Genomic DNA, 12,620 nt, shown 5'->3' with positions numbered 1-12,620 from the left:
TGCCGCGTGACAGTGTATTCATTCCTATACCACTGTGTAAACCAGTTAATTTTGCACATTTAAAATAGAATTACGGGAAGAAGAAAAAAACTTTATTTGACAACACTCCTTAGACTCTAAGGCATAGACAAAACACAAAGTTCAGTTAAATGTATTTTCACCATTTTCTGAATATAATTATTTGTAAAAAAATATCATTGTTCGGACAATAGCTGGCGGAAGGAATGGAACATTATAATTTTTTTTTTTTTTACGCAGCGTTTTTTGTTTGTTTGTTTGTTTTTCCTTTTTTAAAATTTGCCATCTGCGCTGCGACGCTTAAGCTTCTCCGGGTTGTTGGAAGCCATGTGCGAGAAGTCTCTGAAGATGTGCTGGTAGGTTTCATCACCTGTGAGACATAAAAGAGGTAAACAAAACCCTTTAAAAACAAACAAACAAATAAATGAATAAAAGCCCAACAAGTAAACTGCTCGAAATGTGCCGTGCAATAATTTGTTAGTCCAACAGATGGCACTGTCGGCTCAAGAGGCGCAGAAGTAGAGCGTTTTGCCAAGAGAAAGACAAAGTTCAAAATGTCAATAAAACATTTGTTTCAGTAAAAACAGGCCTTCAGACTTTGACAACGAGATATACATAAAAGAAAGAAGGATATGTTTTTTTTTTAAAAGTCCCCTTTCAAGTCTATTTCCGGTTTGCAGAGAAGCAGGAAGTGTAGGAAGCAGGAAGCATGCGCAATACACTTTACCTTGTACTTTGCAGCAGGTGGCACACTGCACAAACTGGTGAGACCAGCTCCATGTCTCAGGAGTGCAAGGACACACAAAGACACAATCAGAAATGCTGACCAGCAGGGTCTTTTTGGTTTTGTTTTGAAATAAGCACACACGAACAAAACAAGGTACAAGAAGCCAGCCTGAACAGCAAAAACACAATGCATGACCATGAAGGCCGCAATGCAAACAGGACGTGAGCATGCGTTACCCCCCCCCGTTAATGTGCAGTCAGCAACATCTACTCAATTTTCACAGTATTATGCAATTTTTTTTGGTTTCAAAGTGCCATATGTTATGTGCAAATGGAAGAATGACTAGTGGTGATAGGAGACTCTTTGTTCTATTGTCCTGTCACGACCGGTCTTCATCATTGATTCAGAATAGAAAACTGGATTTTCACGCTTTCTCAATGAAGGCGTAGTTCCCTTCGCCGCCCATCTCAAATGAGATTTCCAACTGTGTAACTTTGCATGGTAGAAAAAAAGGCAACACTGTAAAACCAGTGTTTTTATATTGCCGAACTAAAAAAGTTCCAATTCCTTTCAGAGTTGAACTAATCATTTTGTCCTCCCAGAGCCCATCCACTTATTTGGTGCTTTAAAGCCTGGAGGCTCTTCCTGGTTTGGCCCTGCCCACTCCCTGTCCCACCACTCCCGATCGCTTGACCCTTTGAGAGACCTGATTTTCCCAAAGATCCATCCAGCTCTTGCATCTCTCTGTTCATCTTGGCAATCCGCAGTCTGGGAGACAAAAAGAGGACCAGTCAAGGTTTCAATTTTGGGTTCAGGGGGGCAAATTTGTTCATGATGCTTACAAAGTGACGATGTCTGCGTTGGCGTTGTCCACGGCGATCGTTATGGGGTCCTTCTGGTTTTTGTCTCTGGCGTTGTAGTCTGCGCCTCGTTTCAAGAAGAGACACACCAGCCTGCGTTTACACACAAGCGTGTGACTCAGTTTACTTGGATATCAAATCAAATGTTTCCATTGAAATGGATTGAAATACAGAATTAGCACTATTATCTATGCTAGAAAAAGTCCTGTGCAAACTTTGACTGCTAACTGCTGCTAGTCTGTAACCTACACACATGCACACGCACACACAGCCACTTCCTGCACACAAAATCTCATTTTGCACACTAAAGATTGTGATCAAGGCTGTTCTCTGTTTATGGATCCTTTATCCGGTCTACTACTTTGTGTGTGTGTGTGTACCCCGTGTGACCCAGGATAGTGGCGTGATGAAGCGGCCCTTTCCCATTTCTGTCCGCCTGGTTGACATCAGCGCCATTCTGCAGCAGAAATTCGCACGCCGCCAGGGCATTCTGGTAGGAGGAAAAAAAATCAATAAAAGCCAATGGTTGGTGTCATGGCGGTTTACGTAGGAACCCTCACCACAGAGACGGCCTGGATCAGCGGCGTGCAGGCTTCCTCTGCCGCGTTGACCCAGTTGACGTTGGCGCCGTGGGCCAATGCGTCCGCCATGACGGGGAAGTTCTGCAGGGCTGCCGAGCGGTACAGCAACGCCCCTGGGTGAAGGCCGCTCAGATCCTCCTCTTCGTCATTCATATCTAAGGTACAATAAAAATAGAATAATTTATGGAAAATACACCAAAGCATGCACGTACTTCCACGTTTTTCAAAATGTCTATTTAATATACTGTATCCATATAATAGTGTATTATATATGAATAGAGTACTTTCATTAGCATCGCTCTCTAATCAATGGCAAGGCAAAAATAAAACCTGCAAATAGGTGCGTCTGTCAGTAAATAGTTTGTTATACAGGACAAAAATTATGAGTATGGTATGTGAGTTTGCAGTTTTTCTAGAAAAAAGTTGAATATTTTAGACAAATCATGAATTAAAAAAAAAATGGGGGTATATTTTAGAGAAAAAACATACATATTTTAGTCAGATATTTTCCAGAAAAAAAGTTATGTTTCTTAAAAAGTTGTATTTTCTAGAAACAAAGTTGTATATTTGGGAAGAAGTTGAATACTTTCTGGAAAAAAAGTAGTAAGTCATATTTTGAAAAAAATATTATTTTTTTTAATTTTCAAGAAAACGTCATAGATTTGAAAAAGAGTCATATATTATTTGCAAAAGGTTGTACTGTATATAGTAGTATATTTTCTAGAAATAAATCATATTTTCAAGATTTTTTAAAATATATTTCTGAAAAACTTATGTCCCACAAAAACTATACTTTTAAATAAGTCTTTATTTTTTAGAAAAAGTAAAAAAAAAAAATGGGGGGCAAAATTCATATTTTCTTGTAAAACAAATTAGTTTGAAAAAAAGAGTTAAATTAGTAAAAGTGACATTTTCTGTAATAAGTGATATATTTATTTAAAAAAAAAACTTAGTAAGTAAGTAAATATAATTAAGTAAGTATATTTTCGTGAAAAAGGTTTCATTTTTTTTCCAAAACAAAATTGTATTATTTCTGAAAAACAAAATACATTTTAAAGAAAAGGTTGTTTTTTCCTGAGGGGCGAGCGCGGGTCCCGCCTTTCTCTACGGAAGATGAAAAATGCTTTCTTTTTTCCTGTGCGTGTGATTGTGTGTGCGTGAACTTTTGTGTGCTGACCTATGTGGGAACCCGTGTTGTTCTTCTGGACCTCAGTCGGGCTTGACACTGAGAAGAGAAAACACTCGTGACGTGGCGGACATCTCACCGGAGGTTCCTCTGTTACCTTGTGGGTCCACATTACCCGATCGAGGCAGAGTGCTTCGGCCCGGTTTTGGTTTGAGCGGCGGTTTCTGCGCGGTGCGGTCTTGCGTGGCCGCCCTGCTCCTCTTGGCACTTGGACGCATCTGCAAGGTGTTCCGACCCGTCACCGGCAGCTTTTGGATGAACTTCTTCTCCACGTATTTGGATTGAATCCAGGCCTCTTTGTCCCCCCTTGAGCCACATACGGAGACGCTGTTGTCAGGGCTTGGAATTTGCTGTTAAATACACTCTAATAGGTACTGTAAGCATGAGTGACGGTACTGCAGAGACTAAGCTTGCGGTCACAACATGAAACATCGAGTACGTGTACTTTCTACACTTCCTGTTTCCTGCGATAGTGTAGAAATGAGGAAGTGCTATCATGTAATCATTAGCCAAGGTCGAATTTTGAAAACAAAAAATCACACTGATTGATTGGCTTGTACCCATGTGGCAACCAGCCATGCAAAATCAACCAATGACCAAAAAAGCCTGATTTCAGCTGACCAACCGTGAAATAAGAGCTTCTTATTTTCCATTGCATGTACCTTGGACTGGAGGGAAGGGGCTTCTTTAAGGTGATCTCCTCAATTCGGGCCTCGTAGATGCCGTTGATGACGCCGTTGCCCAATTCACACATCAACTGCAAGACACAATAAGATCACAGCAGTCTCAAAATATTTTTAGTTTTTGTGCGCACAGAATAAGAAAGTTACCTTAATGAGTTCTGGCTCCCAGGAATCCAGAAAAAGGGAGCGTACTTTAGAGAAGTGGACCCCAAGGCTCCTAAAAAAATGATGAAGTTGACGTAGGGCCAAGTCACGTGTGTCCGCCAGTGTGTACCTGTGTATGCCCGAGCACACGATGCACAGCGTGATGCCAAGGTTGATGGAAGCCCACTCGGGACCCGGCGCCCCACAGTCGCAGCACTCTCGGTTCCCGGCGATGGCTTGAACCTCCTCCAAGGCCTTGCAGCCCTCGTTCTCTTGACTGGCGACGGGGCTGCCCGTTGACGCCGAGTTGCACCGCTGCCGCTGCAAAAATGACGACACGGTTGACGGGGAGAGGCGGAAAGGCGTGCCGAGCGGCGTGCGCGCGCATTCTCACCGGACTGTGTTGGACATCTCTGCGATCCTGGAAGGCCGAGGCGATGCTGTTCTGCACGGCGCTGATCCACGCCTGCTGCTGCCTCTCGGAGTCGGCCTGTAACAGACAGCTTCTGCAGCCACGTTATAGTCAGTCACTGTGACACCATCACACACAATCACGGAGACTCACTTAGACGGGGAGACCACTTCGAAACAGAATCGCCTCTCGTTCTCGCTGTTGGGCTTCACCGTGCACAGACGCAAGTCCTCCACCACCACTGTGGGCTGGTCCTGAGGGACACTACACATTCAAACATGCAGACCACACGCCACCCACAAGACTCCTTTTGGCTACGTCTTTATCTCCCATTTTCAGAGCATAACCCTACTCTTTGCTAGTTTACCTTAAATTTCTTCTGATACACCAGCTGATTTTTCTGAATAGAGAACCAGCGCCTGAGAGAGGAAATTATGAGACCCAAAGCACCAAATTAGTTTTTGCATATATATATATTTTTTTTTATTATTTATTTATTTATATATGGTCGCACCTGCTCCAAGTCTTGAAGGCGTTGCTTGCTCTTTTGTAGAGGTATCCCTCCATGGCAACCCCATCCGCAGAGTCCGGATTGAAGTCCATCATGGAGTCGTCGTAGGAAATATCCTGGAAAACCGACAATCCATCTTCGTGTGACTTGATGCAACGCATGTCTTTTTCAACTCGAGAATGCAGGGCGATTTTTTATTTTTATTTTTTTTGGAATTGCTGATGCAGACTTAAATGGTGTGCAATTAATTTAAATGGAAAAAATGTTGAATGTGACACTGAAAATGATGGAGGTACAATTTTAATATGTGCCCATTACTTATGGAATTGTGTCATGGAAAATATAGAATTCAAAAAATGTGAACAGTTTGAAGTTGGAATTGTTTGGATACTGTATAGACATTTTAATTTGAGTTGAAATGGTTTGAATTAGTTGAGAAATTTGGAAGGAGGAGGGAGTGTAAAATGTCTGCATTGAACTGGGAATGTCATGGAATATTGAAAAATGGGGGTAATTTTCAGAATGTGGAAAAAAAATCCCAAGATATTGATATATGAAAAATGTCTGCGTTGATTTGGAAATGCTGTCATGGAAGATGTGGAAAACTAAAAGATGTGGGAATTTAAGGAATGTGAAAAACATTTAGAACTTGAAATGATTTTAATCATTTGTAAAATGTAAAAGTATGTAAATATGCATTAACTTAGAAATGTCATGGAAAACGTGAAATAATAAAAATGTGGGACACACTGAATTTTTGTGAATACTGTATTTTAAAATTGAAGTCGTTTGAATTGGTTGAAATTTGTGGAAAATGTTGGTAAATTTGTAAAATGTCTCAAATTATTTATATTAAATGAGAAATATTTTCACAGAAAATGTTGAATTGCTTAAAAAGTAGAAATTTGGGGAATGTGGATAAATCTCCTGAATGTTGTTATTACTTGAAGTTAGTATGGTTTGAATAAGCTGAGAAAGGTGGAACAATCAGTGTGTCTAAAAGCAGGCTCGATATTAATAGATACAATCATTGAGTGGGTGTTTGAAACCTTTTTTTTAATGGCGGCGTGTCTTTGCTCCATGTCCCTCTTCTCCCGTGCAGAATTCAGGACAAACTGTGTATGCTGTTGAAACATAACAAAAGAGTAATGCTTGTTTATTTTTTAACAATTTATTGGTGACCAACCCAGGGTTACAATAGACCTACATACTCGTGGTTCGGCACCCCCAGAATTTTTTTCAACATTTTTTTTTAGTTTTGATTTTTTTCTCCATTTTTTGTTGTTGTTGTTGATTGGCATTTTTTCACAAATTCTGTGGGATTTCCCCCTCAACGCATGCCCATTATTTTTACATGGATTGTCTACCTACTATGAATGGATCCACTGTACACTCAAATCATGTGCTAAACATATTTTGGAGGGAAAAAAATATGAATGTTTTTCTCAGCATTCATCCTTAATTCACTTTTGTCTTCTTAGTTTCCTTTCTCTCGTAAGCGCCTGCCTGTGCTTTAACATTTATCATCTGATATTTGACGTAATAACCATGCCACAGAACAAGTTAATTTCCTGTCTTATGACACACGCAGTGTTAGACTAAACCATGTGAAATATTTCCTGTTGCTGCTCGCTATTTCCTGTCACGCCGCCAGAGTAATGTCATATCTACCCGTGGTATGCAAATGCTCAACTGGAGCATAGCAGTTTTTTGCATTCGTTTCTGTGGCAGGAATCCCAAACATGATCATTTTTTATGAGAATTTATGAGAATAAAGAAGCCATATATTTTTGAGATTTACAGGTGCTCGTCCAAAAAATTGAATATCCTCGAAAAGTTGAATAATTTCTGTAATTCCATTCAAAAATGTTCATAGTTTATAGATTCAGGGCCCACAATTTAAGTGATTTCATTTGTTTATTGTTACATTATTCGGGCTTCCAGCTCATAAAACCCACTAAAACAATGTGTCAAAAAATGTGAATAATGTGAAGAAATCACCAATGCATACTTCCCAGTGTTTTGCATGGAAAAATAAAAGATGGATGGATGGATGGCACATCTTGTTTTCATGGGTTTTATGAGCTGGAAGCCCAAATCATGTAAAAAATGAACAATTAAATACTTGAAATCCCTTAAATTGTGGGCCCTGAATCTATAATCTATGAAAGTTTGACTTTTTGAATGAGAATTACGGAAATTATTAAATTTTTGGAGGATTTTCAAATTTTTTGACGAGCGCCTGTATATCGGAATATTACGAGAATAAAGTTTTATATTTTCCAGATAATTTTTTTTATATTTTTTAGGTCAAAAGTTGTAATATTAGGAGAATAAAGTTGTACATTTTCAAGACCATATATTTTTTTTAGATTTAAATCATATTAACATGTAATAATAAGAATAATTACCTCTTCGCTCAGCTTTTGCCGATAATGATCTAGTTCTGATAAGGACTGGTAGCCATTCTGGAACAACTGGGCCTGAGCGTCCATTAGTGACAACATCTGGCAGGATGAGAATTGTGAAGTTTTGAGGAAAAACAGTCATACTGAAAAAAAAAATAGTTACATTAGTAAAATAAAGTTATGTATTTTGGGATAAAAAAATTCCCGTATTTTCATATAAGATACAAAATCGTACAGCTTCAAGATAGATCAAAGTTGTGAGACATAAATTGTATATTTTCAAGAACAAAAGTTTCAACACATTAAAAGTCATATTACAACAATGAAGTTGTATTTTTTCCAGATTTTCCAGATTAAAGTTGTAACCTTTTGAGAAATCAGTTATATATTTTTGAGGAAAAAAGATGTACCGCATACTTTCAAGATCAAATGCTGTATGATTTCAACATGATCCATCCAATAATGAAGTAAATACTTTGTGGATGTATTATTCAATGTGCCCTTTGAAAACTTCCATAAAAAGTCGACGTATGAATTTGATTAGGCGTAACTCACGGCCATCAACAGTTCAGTCTTCTTCTTGGCCTCGATGATGTTAATCTGCAACAAAATGACAAAGAGCTCCGGTTTAAAGACTGAGAAGTCCACCCGAAAATTGACATCACCTCTTCCTCACCTCCAGGACGTAGTCCAAGGCGCCGGATCTGAAGGCCCGGCGGGAGTTGAGTAGCGCGCTGCTAGCCTCCTCCACCTCGTGGGACTTCCCGCGGGGTGCCTGAGCGTTCCTCGCCAGAGCCCCCTCCAGGGATTCGCTGCTACGCTCGAACTCCTTGCGTGCGTCCTTGAAGCGGCGCACGTCTCTGGAAAAAGCACAAAATACTGAGGCGGAGTGATCTTGGTAAAGGTCGGTGCTTGACTGTACGGCTTTTGTGCATGGTGACTTACTCTTTTACAAAGGTCTGGAGTTTAGTTTTGACTGACTTCTGCGTGATATCAATCACCTCCTACAAAGGGAAGAAGGGGGGGGGGGTTATATGTATTATATTAGGCCTATTTTCAAGATTAAAATAGTAATATCACAAGAAAAAAAATTGAATAAATAAAATAATTTTGCAGTCGCGTTACTGCCTCAAGTGCAACAAGAAGACAAACTAACTCACCCCCTGCGCGTCCAAGACGAAGGACAGCTTTTCGGAAAATTTTTGCAAACATTCCTGTAGGAAAACCAACATTGTTTGGATGCAAAGCAACTTGCACAAATGAGTCTTTTAGATAACGTCCTCCCCTCACCTCCATGGTGGTGTCCCCGGAGCAGTGCTGTCCGAGACTCTGGAGGCCGTTCACGAAGCTCTTGCTGGTCTGGTAGTAGACTCGGCCGGCCTCCAGCATGGCCTGGCATTGTTTCACGAGCTGTAAGACAACATAGGTGTGTTTGTGTGGTAAAAAATAGCAACAAAAAAAAAGTGTCTGAAAAATAAAAATGTCTCTAAGTGCCCACTTTGATTAGTGATGACTGAAGTTGACTGTGACCACTCCTACAGTGTTGCAGCTCTCACTCTTGCATTTCTACTGCACTCGCAAAAATACTAACATCGGGTCTAACCAGCCTCTGCGTGGAATTATGCTATGTGCTACAGAATTTATGCCTGTTCAAAAATGGAGCCCTACGATTTAGATCTTCAAACCATACAGTTTTTTAATCTCTAAAAAATACATGTTTTTTTCTCATAATATTATAAATTTAGCCTAAAAATTACTTGATTTTTGTAGTACTATCAATTTATTCTTGAAAATATAAAACTTTCAGTTTAGTTCTTGTCATATTACAACAGTAATATATAAAAAAAACAAAAACTTTTTATCTATAAGACTCTAGCTCAATTACTACTTTATTGTTGTTGTATTAAAACTTTGATCTAAAAAACAAAGCTTTGATCTTGCAAACATTTGACCTGCTGAAAAACTTCAATCTCCAAATTACAAAACTTTTTAATCTAAAAAAATATACCCCTAACATGACTTTATTCTCCTTATATTATTAGTTTTTACACGTTTTTACAACTTTTATTGGAAATATACAACTTTATTCTTGTAACAGTATGACTAACTTTGAAATTATATGACGTTTTTCTTGAAAATATGCAATTTAATTCTCATAAAATTGTGACTTAATTCTCGAAAATATACAACTTAATTTTCCTAATATTAGGAATTAAAAAATCCACAACTTTAATCTAAAAAAATATATGTCATTTTCATAATATTGCATTTATAATGTAATGTAAATATAAATACTCTTCTCGAAAATATATGACTTTATTTTTATAATATACAACTCTATCTTGAATATATATATTTTTTGAAATACACTATACAACTTTATTCTCAGTATATTACAACTTTATCTTTAAAACAAATGAATGACTTCATTTTTTTCACACAAATCTCACCTTGTCTAATCGTGTCTCAAGTTCGCCCACATCAGTTTGGACAGCCTCAATGTTAGCTCTGAAACACACAAGACACACGCGGAAAGGAAAATTAGCTTTTTCTTCAATTGACTAGCAACAAATCTAGCCACTTTTTGTAATGTTATTGGACTTCTGGAGACATTCACAACACTGCGTCCATATTGTACATTCACTAGTGGAGGCAGCACTGGAGCCATCAGATTACACTTTGTCAATTAGCATTTGGATTCGTGCATGTGGTGCATGCAGCGGGCAAATAGCCAAATAACCCCTCAACCCTCACATCGATTACTTAGCCTAACATTCATGTATCTGCATTGTGCAGGTTAGCACACGCGAACGCATGTAACATTGCTAGAAGCTAACCTGCGCTAACACTGCAGCTCTGCTTATCTACAACTAGCAACCAAAACCATGACTTTATTTTCAAAATTCTGTGACTTTTTCAAGTGAAGTGATTGTGTTATTAAGAAGCTGACGTTTTTTTTAAACGTAAATGATCAGCAGCTGCGGTGCACAGAAGGGAGAGATTTGCATGACACTCACCATGCCATTTACAGGTGCAACACAAGGATGTAGTTGTGTGTCTGTGTGTGTCAGATATATATATTTGGCTTTATTACATGTCATACAACCAGTTATTACTCTACATTCTCTTTTATTCTGTTTTTATATTTTACAATACAGTGCTATGTTTATTTATTCATAACAGGACCTCTGAGAGGAAAGGGTTCTCTCTTGTGTCAATGCCAGTGGCCCAAAAGTGAAGTTTCACACTTCCTGCAGCGCTCGGCTCACTTCCTTCCTTTTCACCTCAACTGTTACCTGTCAACTGGAGGCTGCACTTTTCTTTAAGTTAAAAAAAACATGTCCACGCTACCATATGCACCCACACCTTACTTCTACTTCTGCGTCACCTTTTTGTTTTCCGTTCCCTTCATTCCTTTACCCTGCCAAACTTCTCTGGACACATGGTGGGTGTGTGTAGAGGGGGAAGTCAAGTTTGAAAGATGCCAGATCAGCTGCAAGGCACAATACTCTGACTCAGACCCGGGGCACACCCAAAAACTACTCTCGCCGGCTTACATGCTTACAACAACACCATTTAACACCGCTTGCCTTGACATGCTCACTTTATGGCTTAACATGCATATTGTTAAAAGTGCTCAAACAGTACTTCACATACAGGATCCATATTTTACATTCTCTCGCAATCTCACAAAACTGATTTAAATCAGAAAATCGGTTTTGATATAAAGATGTGTACGCATTAAATTGAACTGAATTGAATTGTTCCACTACCGTCCTTGACTTTTGTGCTCCAGGTATGGATAAAGATACCTATTAAATCGTCTTATATTAGCGAGATAGATCCCCCCTAATAAATAAATAAATAAATAGACAGACACTATGACAAATGATAAATCATTACAATCCACCCATAGCACCTTTTCTTTTCTATCACATGGAGTAAAGTGTTACCTGAAGCGTGGGGAGTCTTTCAAACACTCCTCAAAATCCACTTTAATAGTCATAATCTCCTTCGTTTAGACGCGAAAAAACAACAAACTAATAAAAAAATTAAAAGTACAACAACAACAATTTAAAAAAATCCAACTTCGTCCTGGCAAGATTTACTTTGTCATTTTGTGGGCTCCGGATTGTTTGACTTGTTTTAGATGTATGGCTGCTGTGTACGCTTGAGCTCGGCAGACGTTTGACGCGTCATCGGCACGCGCGCGCGCACACACACGCACACACGCACACACGCACACACACACACACACACACACGCACACACGCACACACACACACACACACGCGCGCCACGCACGCAGTGTGTGTTTTTCTTGACTGGCAACCAGTTTTCTTCCCACGCAGCACGCAATACCGCCCACAGTGTGCAAACAAACAATACGTATACACAAAAACACGTACTTTCAAGTTGAACCTTGACTAATGTCACGCACCCCGGATTTCAATGACTCGGAACAAGCTATGACAGTGTTTACAGTGTATTTGTTTTAGGTCAAATGTCGTGTCGAAAAAGATTTTTTCATGCTCGAAAATACGCGTCGTACGACAGTTTAAATTTGTAATTTCCATTGTACAATTTCGAGGTGGGCTTTGAACGCCCCACGAATGACGTCCCACACCCGGAACTCTGAACAGTCGCGGTATTCCGGGCAAATCATGCGACACGAACGTGTCGAGCTCCCTCTGCTGACCAAAAACCGTCTCGACTTGTCTAAAATATTTACTTTATGCTCTAAAAATACAAGTCATTCTAGAATTGAAGGACATTTTCTCCGTCATCCTACCAAATAAAATAACAAACAGTCCATGCACAAAATACTGAAACAACATACACAAGCAGCATAAAACAACACAGCATGAGTGTAAATTATAGGTATTTCAGATACACAATCAATGTAACATGTAGTTCATGTATCTCTGGCATACACTTGACTTTTATCGTTTCAGTAGTCGCTTGTATTTAAATTACAATGACGCCTGTAGCTATTTTTAAAACTTGATTTTAAGCATGCGCAGATTCGTTGCGCACTTGTGGAATATATGGCCCGTTTTTTTCAAAACCAACTAAATCTTTCCGGTTGA

At 39.1% G+C, this 12,620-nt stretch overlaps 1 protein-coding gene across 3 annotated transcripts; it reads right to left on the bottom strand.

Moving 5' to 3' along the window:
- Window positions 1–70: 70 nt before the first annotated feature.
- On the bottom strand, window positions 71–11,732 carry acap1 (ArfGAP with coiled-coil, ankyrin repeat and PH domains 1). Of its 3 annotated transcripts, none has more exons than XR_013288256.1 (23): window positions 11,484–11,731; window positions 9,981–10,038; window positions 8,821–8,940; window positions 8,691–8,744; window positions 8,476–8,534; window positions 8,207–8,390; window positions 8,086–8,130; window positions 7,534–7,629; window positions 6,172–6,246; window positions 5,126–5,238; window positions 4,979–5,030; window positions 4,765–4,865; window positions 4,594–4,705; window positions 4,330–4,520; window positions 4,203–4,272; window positions 4,035–4,129; window positions 3,488–3,678; window positions 3,364–3,411; window positions 2,166–2,341; window positions 1,986–2,095; window positions 1,588–1,698; window positions 746–1,513; window positions 71–388 (listed from the first exon to the last, which is right to left on the bottom strand). XR_013288256.1 is itself a non-coding variant. In XM_077543542.1 (23 exons), exons 1-23 carry the CDS (start codon window positions 11,534–11,536, stop codon window positions 291–293), a joined length of 2,274 nt encoding a protein of 757 aa, XP_077399668.1. In that variant the 5' UTR covers window positions 11,537–11,732; the 3' UTR covers window positions 71–290. The 3 variants fall into 3 exon arrangements, 2 of the variants coding, with proteins under 2 accessions (XP_077399668.1, XP_077399667.1); XM_077543542.1 differs by having other exon boundaries at window positions 1,452–1,513; window positions 11,484–11,732; XM_077543541.1 differs by having other exon boundaries at window positions 71–1,513.
- Between the last annotated feature and the right edge of the window lie 888 nt (window positions 11,733–12,620).

Source organism: Vanacampus margaritifer, chromosome 15, assembly GCF_051991255.1.
Source record: "Vanacampus margaritifer isolate UIUO_Vmar chromosome 15, RoL_Vmar_1.0, whole genome shotgun sequence".
Lineage (NCBI taxonomy): Eukaryota > Metazoa > Chordata > Actinopteri > Syngnathiformes > Syngnathidae > Vanacampus > Vanacampus margaritifer.
This window is presented reverse-complemented; position numbering and strand designations above follow the sequence as displayed.